Source organism: Amia ocellicauda, chromosome 10 (genome assembly GCF_036373705.1).
Source record: "Amia ocellicauda isolate fAmiCal2 chromosome 10, fAmiCal2.hap1, whole genome shotgun sequence".
NCBI classification, from domain to species: Eukaryota; Metazoa; Chordata; class Actinopteri; order Amiiformes; family Amiidae; genus Amia; species Amia ocellicauda.
This window is the reverse complement of record NC_089859.1, coordinates 29659893-29676469: the sequence shown is the minus strand read 5'-3', so window position 1 is coordinate 29676469 and position 16577 is coordinate 29659893. Positions and strand designations below refer to the sequence as shown.

At 37.0% G+C, this 16577-nt stretch overlaps 1 protein-coding gene across 1 annotated transcript in view; it reads right to left on the bottom strand.

The window, feature by feature from the left end:
- LOC136760445 (CMP-N-acetylneuraminate-beta-galactosamide-alpha-2,3-sialyltransferase 1) overlaps positions 1–16577 on the bottom strand; it is a 42587-nt gene that overhangs the window by 4178 nt on the left and 21832 nt on the right. The window contains exons 3-7 of the mRNA XM_066715852.1: positions 9346–10251; positions 7216–7409; positions 2711–2890; positions 505–550; positions 102–221 (exon numbers count right to left, since the gene is read on the bottom strand). Of these exons, the coding sequence (XP_066571949.1) occupies positions 102–221; positions 505–550; positions 2711–2890; positions 7216–7409; positions 9346–9654 (849 nt within the window). The 5' untranslated portion in view covers positions 9655–10251. The remainder of the gene's footprint in view (positions 1–101; positions 222–504; positions 551–2710; positions 2891–7215; positions 7410–9345; positions 10252–16577) is intronic.

Below are 16577 nucleotides of genomic sequence, written 5' to 3'. Positions count from 1 at the left end.
TTTTTTTAAATGGTTTCTATTCTCTTAGACCTGTACGTGCCAGCTGTATCCATTGATCTGCATACTGTCAGCATTTAAAATAACTATGTGTAATAACTTACCTCATCACATACATGAACAGCAAACATCAATGAAAGGAAACCAGTAGAAGGGTATCTGCCATGATTTTCCAGCCAGGAGTCAAAAATATACTTGAAGAAGGTGGGACTGTAAACTAATACCTGCATGAAAACAAAACCATTTAAGTAGGTACATTGCTGAACACGTGAGGTGTGTCTCAGACTCGTGTACAGGTGGTCCCTACAGTTCAGTAACAAGCTTTTACAGCCAGAGACAGATCCCCCACATAGCCAACCTCACCTTTTCTAACTAAAGAATACAGGGACATTTTACTTTTAAAAAACTGGATAGTGAACAGGTACTTTAATTAAGATTTTTATTGGGAATTGTTCAGAAAAAGAAAACACAATCACAACAGTAAAGCTTCTAGTAAAAAACACTTACCATTTCCTTGTTGATGTTAATCTTGGATAAAACTGGCATGTATGTACTGTTGAATAAAGAGAACAATAAATACCATCTGTTACCAATATTATGTGGGAACTTCTTCCTTTTTATAATGTATGGTGTAATTAGGGTGAAGAATAAGCCCTATCATCCCCAGTGGATCCAGACATAATGTGTTGTTCTGCACTGTTGGAGTATTTGTACAGCTCCATTTCTCTGTTTACTGTCTTCATTTTTATAGCATCCACACATATGCTGTATGTGCAGCTGTCCATTTACAACCACAAACACAACATTAAATATATAGTCCTCCCAATAAGGATACAATAGCCGAATTATGGTATGAGCACTGTTCCCACCTGTATATACACTCACCTAAAGGATTATTAGGAACACCTGTTCAATTTCTCATTAATGCAATTATCTAACCAACCAATCACATGGCAGTTGCTTCAATGCATTTAGGGGTGTGGTCCTGGTCAAGACAATCTCCTGAACTCCAAACTGAATGTCTGAATGGGAAAGAAAGGTGATTTAAGCAATTTTGAGCGTGGCATGGTTGTTGGTGCCAGACGGGCCGGTCTGAGTATTTCACAATCTGCTCAGTTACTGGGATTTTCACGCACAACCATTTCTAGGGTTTACAAAGAATGGTGTGAAAAGGGAAAAACATCCAGTATGCGGCAGTCCTGTGGGCGAAAATGCCTTGTTGATGCTAGAGGACAGAGGAGAATGGGCCGACTGATTCAAGCTGATAGAAGAGCAACTTTGACTGAAATAACCACTCGTTACAACCGAGGTATGCAGCAAAGCATTTGTGAAGCCACAACACGTACAACCTTGAGGCGGATGGGCTACAACAGCAGAAGACCCCACTGGGTACCACTCATCTCCACTACAAATAGGAAAAAGAGGCTACAATTTGCACAAGCTCACCAAAATTGGACAGTTGAAGACTGGAAAAATGTTGCCTGGTCTGATGAGTCTCGATTTCTGTTGAGCCATTCAGATGGTAGAGTCAGAATTTGGTGTAAACAGAATGAGAACATGGATCCATCATGCCTTGTTACCACTGTGCAGGCTGGTGGTGGTGGTGTAATGGTGTGGGGGATGTTTTCTTGGCACACTTTAGGCCCCTTAGTGCCAATTGGGCATCGTTTAAATGCCACGGCCTACCTGAGCATTGTTTCTGACCATGTCCATCCCTTTATGACCACCATGTACCCATCCTCTGATGGCTACTTCCAGCAGGATAATGCACCATGTCACAAAGGTCGAATCATTTCAAATTGGTTTCTTGAACATGACAATGAGTTCACTGTACTAAACTGGCCCCCACAGTCACCAGATCTCTACCCAATACAGCATCTTTGGGATGTGGTGGAACGGGAGCTTCGTGCCCTGGATGTGCATCCCACAGATCTCCATCAACTGCAAGATGCTATCCTATCAATATGGGCCAACATTTCTAAAGAATGCTTTCAGCACCTTGTTGAATCAATGCCACGTAGAATTAAGGCAGTTCTGAAGGCGAAAGGGGGTCAAACACAGTATTAGTATGGTGTTCCTAATAATCCTTTAGGTGAGTGTATACTAAAAAAATAGAAGAACATTTAAAAGATAGTTTTTACTGACCATATTCACTGATTTTAATGAAAAGACCTGACTTTATGACAGTATATAGAATGGAAAACAGCTTCATGCTTCTCAAATGGATATTGATGGAAATAATCTTGACCATAATCCCAAAGATGGTATTTAATTTGTTCTCCTCAGTTATGAAGCTCAACATCAAAGGTATGCGAAGTAAAAAACAACATATTTAGTCATGCTATATATAGCTAAGCCTAAACAAATTTTCACCAAATCTAAAGCATTTTAGTTGATTTGCTTTCCAAAAATGTCCTTCTGTGCATTTCGTGAGCTAAGATGTATGCAAATGGCATCAACTTTAGCACCCCAAAGTTGAAGTTTCTTTGCTTCTCAGTTGAATCAGTCATTGGAGGGTTGGGAAGGACTGAAACAGTGAATTTAACACTTTGGGCTAATTCTGCACATGTTCAGGTGCTTGTGAGAAGATATTAAATTGTTTTCACAGGTAAATTCAAATAGAGGTAGGCAAACTTTTTAATGAATCTTCCCTTAAAATACACCTCCCACCCCCTATACATGACACAAAATATTAGTGTTTTCCATTACTTACTGCTTGATAGTTCCTGTGGTAAGCGCACTAATTAACCATTGCAGATCAAGTATTTTAAAGGGAATCAACACCAAGTGGGTTGTGTTTTGCAGGTTTTTGGCACTTTCTGGGTACATGAAGTGATGAGTTGTTTTGCTTCCAACATCTGTTTCATATCCAGAAGTCGGAGCATGGTTCATTCTGCAACCAATAAGTTATTAAGAGATTAGAGGCAACATTTAAAACTATGCTTTTACCTATATTTGTTATATGAAATTATACATCAAAACAATTTCTTGGCCATCAAGACAGCGTGGATATTAATGACAGTACAGTTTACAACTATGTACAAAATGCTACATTTGCAAAGAAGGAATAACAAGTTGCTAATTGTGTGTGTGTGTGTGTGTGTGTGTGTGTGTGTGTGTGTGTCAGTATTTAGCTCTTTCTTGCAACTCGCCCATTTCTGGTTGTCTATATCTTCAGCCTTTTCCATTCTCAGCTATAAAATGTGGAGGCAATTAAGTCCTATGCATTTAATTAGACATTGACAGACTTGTTAAAACACGTGAAATGCAAAGAGACTTAATATAGCATACACTTTAAAATATGTTCCTTCTTTTTCATGATATTTACCTAGGCCTGAATCTTTAAATGAGTAAGCTGAGCTGTCACTAACAGAAAATGTGTGACCACAACAGTTAATTAGTATATCTTCAGAGAGAGCTGCATAACTCAGCTGAGGCTAGTAACTCTGGTTCAACAGGATGTTTTAACACAGGTGTTTGGTAACATCAAACAGTGTGATTGTTTCTATTTTTTTGGTGGCTCAAAGATAAATACATATTTTTCCAGGGGTGAGGTGCATGGTACGTTAACAAGCAAACAAAAGCAGCATTTATGTTGTGTCACTTGTTTAAATGTGTATGGGAAATTCAGTCAATCCAAAACTCAGTGACCTCTAGACTCATTAGGAGAATAACAGAGTGATACAGGAAGGTTCTGAGTATTCAACATCCAAATTACTTAATTGTGAACACATACAGAGCTTGTATTATTTATGGCCATGTTTTCATGATTGTATTGCCATGAATACACATGATTCTGATAGTGTAGCATTTGGTAATAAGCAACCACATAGAAAAACATGTTTAAATTTTAAGTTATATGACCTCAAACTGGAAAAGATACCCACAGTATGTACAATGGGGAGAAAAAGCTTTCTTTACAACCACTTTCTACATGGACTTGCTGAGCGTTAGTCAAGTGCTTTGAATGGTAATGGGAGGCTCTGACCCAGTAATGGTTATCTGAGGCCCACGGGAGTGCTCTTCAGGAAGTTAAGCAGCTGTTGTGCTTCAGACTCCAGTGAAAACTGGGGAAGAGTGACACTGACTGGATTGACAGTGATAAGGAAACAGACACATGGTCAAAATTGATAAGAATAACTCTTTGTTCTCTATTAGAATCAGTCTGTGGTTATGTGTAATATATTGACCGTAGCAGAGAGTCATGTTGGACATTGACCTTCTCCTGGTGTCTGTCTCATTAGAGGAGATGCATATATAAAGTAACACACAGGAGTTGCCACTGTATGGTTTCAATAGTTTAAAGAACACACGGAGGTGGGGACATGCAGGACAGAGCACACACACGCAATAGGCCATACTTCAACTATTTATGATGGACACTGGCCACTCTGTCCACACAGTCCAGCCAAAGTCCATAAGGCTGCCCCCCCGCCCCCCACCCAACAATGCCTTGCACTCCAAATCTGCTAGTTGCAGCCTTTAGTGCTGAAGCTGACCAGCAGAGGGTGTTAAAATATACCGGAGGGGATGATTAAACACGTCCCTGTCTGGCTAATTTAGGAAAGAATTACTCGAAATATTGTGAGGAGAGCTTCGTGTGTCACCATGAAGATTCCAGCATTTGCATTTGTTTTTAAGAATTTGCTTTGGGCTGTCTATTGTGAGAAAATAGTAGTTCTCCAGTTTAGGTAGCATTTTAAAGTTGCTATACAAATGAGAAAGCTACTGTTCTGAAGCATGTTGGTTTTGGTTTATCAGAAGTAATGTGTGTTTTATCTGCATCACAAACTCATGTAAACTCAGGCACTTTTGAATCATTTTTTATCTTTACCCAAGTTATGATACAGAATGTGTAACTGTCTCTGAAACTGATACTGGTGACTGAAAACCACCATACATAATTGTTCGCTTCTAAACTTTTAAACATCCAGAACAACAATAATGATCATAAAGCTCCCTATTATTTAAGTAACCATGTTGTAAATGAATGATTACCACACATTTCAACACATTCACATGTCAACAAGTTTAAGTATGCTTGCATTATTGATGCACAGTAGCTAGAGTGCTAACGATCTCAATTAACCTTTTCCAATTGCCAGCGGAGACTTACAATGAAGTTAATTTTGAGCTACAATGCCTGACTGCAAATCCTGGCATATGAAAAAAGACGGAGTGGATAGGAGTTATGTAAATATGTCTTCCTAAAATAAGGTTCAAATGACCTGACTGAAACCACACAGATTTTAATTGCTTAAAGCTTTCTCGAGAACATGCGCTGTGATTTCATTTGAAATAGAAAGCAATTTCTCAATTTCAATTGAGAAAGAGAGAGAGACTGCCAGGCAAACATAGGCCTGTGGTGATTGTTGTCAAGGTCATTCAGAGAAATGTTCTTTTAGACTCTTGTTTATTAAAAAAGTAGCAATAGCTGGTTGCTCATTAAAAAGATCAATAGGAAATCCAATTTAAAGTAATACGCTTTAACCTTAGATGTGATATGTACATCATTATTCTATTACAAACTCAAATGTGTTAATTAATACAGTTCTTTTATGGATTTTAACTTTTGGAATTCTTTAATACGAAAGAGTAATTTCATCAGACATAAAACAAGATGAACTATGAGTGGGATTAAAATAAATCTTTCCAATTGAAAAGATACTAATAACAGCATTAAGTTAATTCTTGATAGCAGTTATCTAATACTTATACAGGAGCATCATTTTGATCTTTTTCCCTTGATAAAAGGCTCTACTGCTCTACTTTTAAATGTGTAAGTCTTTTTACAAATGTGTAAATAAAGATAAATCTTTGATAAAGGAAGGACAAGCTTTGAAGTTCATTTTCTTTATCTACAAATTCCATCTACAAAGAGGAATATGCTGCTTGCCAAAAAAAAGTATAATTTCTGCTTATGTACATTAATGAGCTTACTTAAATGAGAACTTTTAGTGGGAAATAATTTTTTTCCTGCAAATAATGTCTTCAATGATTGCCTTTGCATTAACAAAACTATCAGAATCTGCGGCTTCTGTCATGTTTGCTTGAGTTGCCAAAAATGAAAAGTAAAACTATCCTTCGATCTTGTGCATACCATTGAAAATAAGCATTGTAGTGATAGGATGGTTGAAAAGCACTTTGTGTATGGGGAAATGAGACATTATAATCACAATTCAGTGCTACAGTGCTAAATGTGTTTTGCCAGAGAAAGTTTTAATATCAATGTGCGTTCACTTCTGAAAAAGAAACTGAAATAATACAATTAACTTATTTTCAAACAGCATATGCCTGTGACAGTCATTCGCTGTGCAATGGATGTGGCTGTCAGTGTGGGAGGCAGAGAAGCAGACAGGTGTAGCAAAGTGGATGGAATAGTTTAGAGACGCACGCAGTACAGCCAGTGATGAAGCACCCGCTGACAAGGAAAACAGGTGTGACTTATGAGTTACTAGATGTGTTTCCTCAGGTCCGAATTGCAGTAATTCATTAGGATGCAAGCTTGAATGAATTTGAAGAAGACAGAATAGCATGAATTCTTACATTAGCCAAGGGTCACCTTAATTTGCTTTCCTTTCCGTATTTTTTAGAACTACCCATAACTGCTTAAACGATTCTGTAATGATGAGCTGAAAAGTTCAGCTTTTCAAGATTCAATGGCTGCCTATTGGAAAAAAAAGTTTAAACATAAATACTCAGTGTCAGTTCCCACTTTTCTATTTTTTAAAATAGAAAAGTGTGTAACTGAGTATAACTGTGCACTGTGCTCTGTGCTCTGGATGCTTATTGTGTGATCATGGATATTCTGCATTTCCACTCATTGACCAAATTAGAGTAAAACAGGAAACTGACACCATATACCCTTCATTGTATTTCCAAAGACTGATGCAAGTATGTGTAAATAAAACCTTAATAACTTGCAAACTAGGATTTAGTATTTTGCAAAAGTGGCTATTCAAACACATATGGAAACTGACACGCATGTCTGCATATTTTTCCTGTTTCCAACACAAGACCAGCTGACCTTTGGAGAAGCTCAAAGGCCACTATTTTGGTAGTCAGCAAGCCTATCAAAATGGAGGTCAAAAAAAGGCAACCAACCAATTCCTCCCAAACCTTTCACTTAGGTGAATGTTTTCAGGTTCTGAGCTATTTTGATATGTAGATAAGTCTATGAAAGCAGCAAGCCAACCTAAAATATGGTTACGCAAATACCTTATCACGAAGTCATGTGAGTCAATATGGGCGCCGTAGCCAGATCCTTTGAGATTACCAGAGTTTCCCACAACCGCACAGGTCCGGCACCGGGAAGGGCTCCAGTCTGCGTACACCTCTTCTCCAGGGATGATCTCAAACAGCCTCAGCACTACCTCAGAGAAATTGGCTGGTTTCTTTTCCAACTGTAGCCTCTGGAGCGAGTAAAAACAATGCAAAAAACAATGCTTCAACACAGGACTGCTTCTCCACTAACTGGTTTAAAATGCACTGTAAACTACACACTCTCTGATGCGAATGCAAGGATGCATGTGACTGCTGATTTCTCTCATTTCAGGTGGTCAGGGCTTTTTGTCAAAGCTTGCCTGCAGTGCAAAGGTTGCTCAGGAAAGGGTTCATTTAACTCACATACATTTAAAACACGGTGTGTGATGTAAAACCCCTGGCAGAGACTTTTTCAGAGAAGTAAAAGTTTTAATAATCATAAGATTTTTCATACTATATTTGCATTCAGTCACATTTGAGTGGCAAGTCAAAGTACAGCATTCTGTGTGTTGTTTGTATTATGATGGTACAACAACCTCATAGCAGAAAAGGAAGTCCAAAACGCAATCCAAACAAGCAGATGGAGGTAATGAAGGTTCTACATTGGGCAAAGTAACACAAAGGCACTGAAGAGCTGGTGACAGGGCCAGATGACAGAATTATAAGAAAAATAACAGAATAGGGAGCAGGATATAGAGACGGAAACAGAAGAAGGCATAAAACATGACAAATAGGTAAGATAAACATATTTGTTGCCATAGGGAAAAACAGGATGCGTGACTAATAGTTGAATTTGGAGATGATCCAGAGCTGCTTTTGCCCCAAAGCAAGCAGGTACAGTCTATTCACTGTAAGAGAAGGCTATACTTCTTTTTCTTAATGCAATTCCAGAGTACTTATTTCAGAAATCAAGTTGATCGGTTTCCTAATCTGACTATGAAGAAAGAGGTAAGGCAGAAGGTTATCTCACATGGGACCACAAGCACTGCTGTTTCATCAAAGCAGGAGTTGGAAGATTTTATTTTTGATTCAAAATGACACCATAAATAAGCTCCCTGAAATTGGAATTTTACCTCAAAATTGGATATGGTAATTGTGACATGTCTTTTAAGCCAGACCTAGCCTGGTTGTCTTTGATCTCTGCACCTCTAGATTAATTGTCACCGTTGTCCTGGTTTATTTCATTATGAGATGTGTTGAATCATTTGTCATAATAAGCCAGGCAGTCTATTTCATTTGACAAGAGTATGTTCTAAACTAACAATGACAGAGCATGACCCTTTGGTGTCTCACAAAAATCTTTAAAGTATGACGTACCACACAGGAAAAGCATTACGCCATGGTTTACATATTGCTTTAATTAAAAGCTTTGCCACAAATCTTTTCAGACATCCTAAGTATGATTCAGAGTGATAATAATCTAGTGCTCATCAGAGTTGTTCTGAAACTGATGACAGTATTAGTTTTCATCAAAACAATTGCAGATATATGGAACCAGACATTAATATTTCTTCTCTTCACTAATGTGCATTCTGCATTTGTCTATTCAATGTGTCATTCCAAAGCATTCCTTTTTAGTCACATTTTCACACTGTATTTTTGAGGAGAATACCCTAGAAATACTTATATCAATATCAGCCGAACACCAATATTGTAAATTCTCAGAGGACAACATTACATTTGACAAAAGATCCTTAAATCCTGTAAAGAAATAGTTTGGAAAATGTACGAAGTAGAAAAAGAAAAGGGACAATTCACACAAGGCTAAATTTAAGAGGAATGAGTAAGAATTCCACAGTCACCAGTTAACAAGCTGTTACTAAGTCATGTGTGAATCTAGTTTTAGACTAGACTAGGATGAAACATATTTCCTTCTGCCAAGATACATTTTAGACTGCTGTCAGCAATCTGTTATCTAGTGTAGACAGAATATCATGATTGGATTACATATCTTGTGTTCACTAGAAAATCCCAACTATGTTCTTATGTTTTTAAACTGCTTTAAACACACATTTAGGTAAATACAATATGTTGCTGAAGTTTTTAAAGTTTCAGTCAGTTGGTCTGTCAGCAACAGCCACTTACCTGCCACCATTTGAAGGTGTCCTCCGAAAGCATGTTGTTCTTCAATGACATCAAGGGCTGTATGGATTGATTGAAGCGTTCATCAAACCAGGGGACAACGACTGGCTCTGAAATGCACTGTTTGCAAGCACAGGGCTTTTTGGGAAAGCTGTTTTCGGTGAGCCTTCCAGACAGTTTAAGGAGATTAAAGTAAATTGACAAGGGATCGTTGTGGGTGTAGCTGAACAGAAACGTAGTCAGGGTGAGAAGAAGGAACAGAAATGTCAAGGTGGAGATCTTCACCTTTCGACGCTTGAAGCTGAACCACATGTTTAGTTCACAATTCTCAGAAAAGGGAATGTGTAAATGGGAAATGAGGACTGCTAAAATGGTGGGGACAACTGTAAGTGTGTTTTCAGTTCCTCTGCATTGGAAGAAAGCACATGGAATATGAAGGCTGTGGACATCAGCCCTTTAGATTTAAAATATAATGATGAAAATAAGATCATAGCCACATGGAGCCTACCATTTGTGGTTGCTGAGTGTCCAAAAGGAAGTAAGAAATATAATTACTGAGATGACGTTACAAGGGAGACATTTAGAAGCTAGCTAACTAAGGATAATTGAATTTTGGTGAAAAAACAAACTGACCCATTCACTCCAATATGAAACGTGTTATCAGTTAAAATGTATCTTAATTTTGGAGAAAATATAAAATATCTAAAGATTCCATGATTATAAGTCTGGATGAGCACTTTTTTTTCATTGTGTCTGATGTTTCCCCCTTCTTATCAGATGTCGAACTGGGTTCCGTTGGTGGCTAATGATCCAGGTAGTGATAAATGTCCCCGTCAGCTTGACTATGGAGAGATAGCAAACACTCCTACACGAACTTGGCGTTACCTCCTCAAGTTAACCATCAACCTCCTAGAAAGAAAACAGACAAATCACCTTTTATTAATTTAATACACATTCTTGTGTTAAGCATTTATGGGAAGTGCAATCAAATAATACGAGCTGACAGAAACACATACCAGATGGAATAGGTGTTATAGGAATAGATGAATAACAGCACACCGCAGCTGCTATTGTTTTTTTAAGTTATTGATGAGCAATGTGCACTGGTAGTTTTAGATAGTAGGGAACCACATATCAAACAAAGTTAGTGGTTAAGGTAAAGGGCTCATTACCAGGAGGTTCCTGCTTGAGGCCCAGAAACCTGCATACTTCTCTGAGAAAGTTACTGAACCTCCTTGTGCTTTGTTGTTGTAATGGGGTTGTAAACCTGAGGGCCTTTGGTAAATTATTCTGTAGCAGCTGCTTATGATCCAAAGTGTACCCAATAGTCTTTATAACTACCTTTGAATAGAAATATTTTACAAATTACATAATTGTTTGTTAAAAATAAAACATATTGCAAAATAAACAATATAAGAAAGAGGCAATTTTATTTATTGTTAGCTTCAGCTTTGACCAGGAAGTATGGATTTCACTACAGAAAACAATGGGGAAATCAATCTGGAAATAAAATATTTGACAGAGAGGCCAGGAAACATTGTCTTCACAACATGTAAAATGAGCCACTTAGAAGTTTAAGGACTGCTGGATATTTGATGAAGGACAGGAATTGTAGACGATGTCTGTGGACAGATGGTGCTTGTGGATATCAAGACTGGAACCTCGTCCCTTGACCTTATCCTCTCCTGTTGGAGCTTGGCAGCCACCCACAAATCACACACACTGGGACAATGTAGTGGCTGTTCTAATTGCCAAAAAGCCCCAAACATTAAAAGGGAGATTTGTCAGAACCTGGAACTTAGCTGTTGACCCTCATCACTGAACAAACTTACCATTTGCTACAATCCAGTGTGTCATTTTATTAAATCACATAGAGTCAGCCCAGTACAATGAGCTAATGACTTCCTTCATTCTACAGCTTTTTCATTAAGTTTGACCTGTATCCAGCACTGCATTCATTGAGGACATTTTATTTATCTGCTGTAGAGTCCTATGAGCTTAGAAACAATTGTTCCCCAGGTGGAGTATTTGGAAAAAATCTAAAACCAACACAGAGAAAAAAACAGGTGTCCCAGACTTAATTGGGCACCCAGTGACCCGATTGACAACATAGCTCTGTGGAGAGTATGTAACATCACAATGTATGCAAAGATCACAATGAACATATTCACTGAAATAATATTAAATTTAATCTCATATTAACATTCAATTGTTAAAGACAAAATGCTTAACAGTAAATATTCTAGTAGTATTGAACAATCTTCAATCCATCAAAAATATCTGCATGGGATTGAAAAGTCTTGCATCTCAGTATTATTAACAATGTTTCTTTCTTAATTCAGAAACCTTTGAAGGGCATTTATGAAGAGGTTAAGAAGAACCACCTCCTCTTAAGAGGATGATTGCCTCAAAGAAATCAATTTTTTGTGTCACAAGCCTATATTATTTATGAACGCAGTAACTGGAGGCAGGATATCTTGATTAATACCTTTATCAGGGAAACACTTTTCACCGGTAATGTGAATTTATGCAATACTCTAACAATATGAAATGATTATATGTTGTTGTACAGTATTTGGTAAACAGCTCTACATAGCTCTAACTTGCCCTATATCTGAAGCTTGTTAGGTTAGGCCTGAGCTGGATTTGAACCAAAGTCAACAGGAGTGCAACTTTAGATATGAAGAGATAGATAGAGCAGGGTAAAGAACTGACATCCTTATTATTGTAGCATATGCAGACTTTGAAGGATCTTCTAGACTTACTCATAATAAAAAGTAAATGTTAAAGCTATTTTTGTATTGAGATAAGATGAGTGGACTGCAAAAGACCAAGACCGCCAGATGAAAATACTTCATCAGTATGAATATAGCATTTCTATGCACTGGTTTCCAATATATACGAGACCTTCATCAACAGAATTTATTCTCAAGTAAAAAAAAAACTGTTAAATAACATAAAAAGCACTGAATCACGGAGAATTCTTATTCTATTGAATGTACATATTTGTATTTATTGTAACCAAGTAGTATGTGTTATGGAGATTCAATATCTTAATAAAAATCGGTTTTGCATTCTAAGTGCATTTATTGAATATATTATATTCATAACCCAGAGACCAGTAGAGATTTATTTATTTATTTAACTCATTTTTTAAGAATCAAGTATGAGGAAAAAAAGGAATTCAATCTATTGTATGATTGAACTGTAAGAGAAGCTTCTGAGCATAAAAATAATTAGTGTATACCGTCAGAGAGGGAAAGAAGAATGCAGGCCGGCTCTGGACACAATTACTAGAGGGCTGAGAGCCAGAGAATGAGTGCTCACATACTTGCTAATGATAGGAGTGAACAATCTATAAATACACAAGGCTAAGCATCACTCAGAGTATTGCTTTAATCTGGCGGGAAAAACTCAATGAGCTCTGCAGAGAAACAAAGGTTCATGGCATCTATTTCAAGGTTGTGATCCAGGTCGATTTTGCTGGCAGGGATTTTAAGCAGATGTTGCTTCTCTTCTGATTGCACAACACAAATTAGGAGGTGGGGGAAATTAAATTTGCAACCCGTGATCAACAGGGTTGATTTTCTGACACCCGGGTGAAATAATATTCATATAGTTGATAATTTCCAATGTCAAGACATTTGAATGTCAGATCAATTAATAAGTACTCTCTGAAACAAACTGTGGAGGAGCTCAAATGCACACATCTGTCCTTTTACAGCTCCACAGCAGATTGCATGTTACTGTTCAATTCATGCCTTAAGTCTGAGGTCTAACCAAGGTCATAACTAAGGTCATATTACTGGAGAGAGCAGAGGAAGGGATTGCCCCATGCACTGTAAAAGGCTGGGGAGCTATAACCTTCCTTTTTTTTGGGGGGTGGGGGGATGAATGACAGGTAATAAGAGTAGCAAGCTAGCAAACTAAATCCTACAATTAGGATTAGGAATACTTGTTATTATTATTTTATTGTGATTTATTTATTATGATTTCTCCTATGCCTCCTTTCCATTCACTGTTAATGATGCCTGCAATTACTAGCTTTTACTATCTAGGATCTAGGACTTGTATTATTTGCTGTATATTACCTATAGGCGTGTGCAAATTGAAATTTGTAAATTGCATTATGCTCTGTACTGTACTGTATTTTTGCACTTTTTATTGCTCTTATGTTTTGTAAGTCGCCCTGTATAAGGGCATCTGCCAATAAATAAATATTAATAATAATAACCTGCTTAACACTGGCATTTTCTCTATAGAGACTGATAGTCAATATACAATTCAAACATCAATGTTCAAATTCCTTTTTTTATCTTCTGCAATAAACAATGATGATATGCAATTGACAGTATTGATCATCTCACAAAGCAGAATGCTATAGTCTAGGGACCCAGACCCTATCTGTCAGCCTAGCACTAATCCTCAAACAACAGCACACAACCCAGGTGTGTGCCACAAAACCATGGGACCAGCTTGCAGCTTACTCGTGAATCTTCCAGGTGATTCATGTCTCTCTTGTAAGTCTCTGCTGTACAGGCCATGCCTCTGTTCACACAACATCAACAAACAGATAGATTGCAAATTAAACTCCAAAAAAAGAGAAAGTGTTCTAGGAAGAAAAACAATGTGGATCCATGAGTTTATAGCTTAGACCTTTAACTTAAAGGTCAGTCATTTTGGATTTCTAAAATGCTTCAAGGAATCTAATTTATCCTGGCATTCCCCGTAAAATAAGCAATTTAATGAAAAACACAACATTGATGTATAAAATATTATTTGCGTCTGCGTACCCATTCAAATCAACACATCATGGACGAGTCTGAAAAGGTTGCGCGAGTGCTTGCCCAAGGGTGTTCCGGTGTGAAATTGAAACTGGGGATTTAAGGACCAATCAGTCAAGCCAGCAACAGACAAAAATAGATCTCCTATGAAATCCTTTATGGAGTTCACACAATGGGTTATTTCCATTTTTGACAGGCTGCCTCTGGTCAGTGAAAATAACTCAATGTTACTGCAGTCACTTAAACTGTTCAGTCACAGGGGCAGACTCTCTCAGGACTTCCCAAACAATCATTCACACACACGCACAATCATATGAATAAAACATCAGGAGAACGAGACAAGAATATCGGCGCAACTGGAAAACATTATACAGGGTTGTATTTTTAAATAGCTCACCTTACATGAGTAATAAACCCTCTGCATTTTAAAATGTTGCGTCTTACTTGTTGAACTTGTTTTTAAGTGGACTATTAGTGATGTTAGACAACTACACCAGTTAGAGTAGCTTCTAGTTACAATGCATCAAATACTAAATACTAATTGATAGGAAATGACACAACAACATCTGTTTAACTAGGTTTGACACTGAGAAATATTTAACATTGACTGCATAACATTGATTCAAACATATATATATATATATATATATATATATATATATATATATATATATATATATATATATATATATATATATATATATATATATATACTTGCAACTATATGCAACTATATATTTGCTAAAATAGTTTATTTATCTGATTACCTTGATACAATACAATAAACCCAAATCCTTCAAAGTTTTAGATTAATTGGGAAAACAATGCTTCAGTTATGTGCCTTGGTTAGTTCTTTAATGAGGTATAAATGCTGTTTGAAGTTTACATTTTTAATTTAAATCACCCTATTATTCAAGCAGACTTTACTGGAAGGAAACAAACAACGGCAGCTACTTATTCATAAAGTCATACGTTTTTGATTAAAACAAAAATCAGATTAAGAATGCCAAAAATCACTTTAAAAAGAAAGAGAGCAAATACACTCACCTTATGGTATGCACAGTGTTAAAGGTAGTTAATTTTACAAGACAGAAATTATAAGACTAATTTTTCAACTGACACCCACACTTTTCCCCCAATAGTGTTCATTTCATTTTATTTGCAGTCCTCCTCCCATTCTCAGGTTACATTTATTGAGGAAAATTGTTCTATTTACTTACCTGTATGTGTGATTTCTACAGAATTCTGTAGCACACCTGTTCATGTCTGATGACACACCCAAGAGCAAAGGGGTAATTGGGAAACAGTGCCTAAATAAATGTAGGGATCTCATAGTTCAAAAGGCATTGGTATTAACTCCTGTATGCCTCAAACTGCAACATAAAACAAAAAGATTATGCTACATTTGATCAACACTTACCATCACATTGTTTGTCTGTTTTTGTGTTTTCGAAATCTTGGCCATCTGAGAAACGGAATACACTGAGCCTTTTGCAACAGAGGTATCATGATAATAGTATTTTCTTCTTGAACTTTGTGAAGATCCGAATGGTAGCAGTGACCCTTACTAAGTTACAATTCCTCAAAGAGAGAAAACATATGATAAACCACCCTCTTTGATATAGAGTTAATGCTAAGTGAATGTTTTGCTCCAGCAGTCTCATTCACGCTTCAGCTGCACACTTCAGTTGCACTTATAGGCGTGAGTCACTGTCAATATACTTAGCTCAGCCATGAAGTAGCAGGGCTCTCGAACCATACAAGCTACACTCCTGATTTACACTTTGAATATCACTAGACAAGGACATAGGTATAAATCCTTGTAACTGCACACAGATGTTTCTTTTGCAATAAAATCCAAACACATGGTAGTGGTAAATTCTACAAATAAATCAAGCAGCAAACTAGCATTGCTATTTAACTTTTAATAACTGTTAAAGCCTACTGTACTGGACATGTTTAGGCATTCTGTATGTCAAAAAGGAAATGAAACAAAAACTGGGCCCAATTAATTTATTGACTCGATCTTTAGTGTTTCCTAGTGTTAATAAGACCATGATACGAAATTACCCAGCTTTTCACAAGAGGCCTAAAGTTTTCTATTTGTTTTTGATAGAGGCAATTTAAAACAGTCAATACATCAATACTAATTCACTGAGTGGTACGCAATAGTTAAACCCCCATATATTTCCTTCAAACTGTGAATAAACCTCCCTTAAAAGTCTTGCAGTAAGCTGATTTTATCTGCTTAACTACAAATCTAGCAAATCTATAAATCTACATTTCATTTAATCTTCCAATCCTACATATCACCTGCTACAATAGAGATTTAGTCATTAGTTCATTACAGGCCAGAAAAAAAGCATACATGCTAAAAGGTGAGAGTGTAGAAGTGGACATAGATTTGTGTGCAGTAAATGAAACTGAGTCTTCCCCATTAACTCTTCTGTA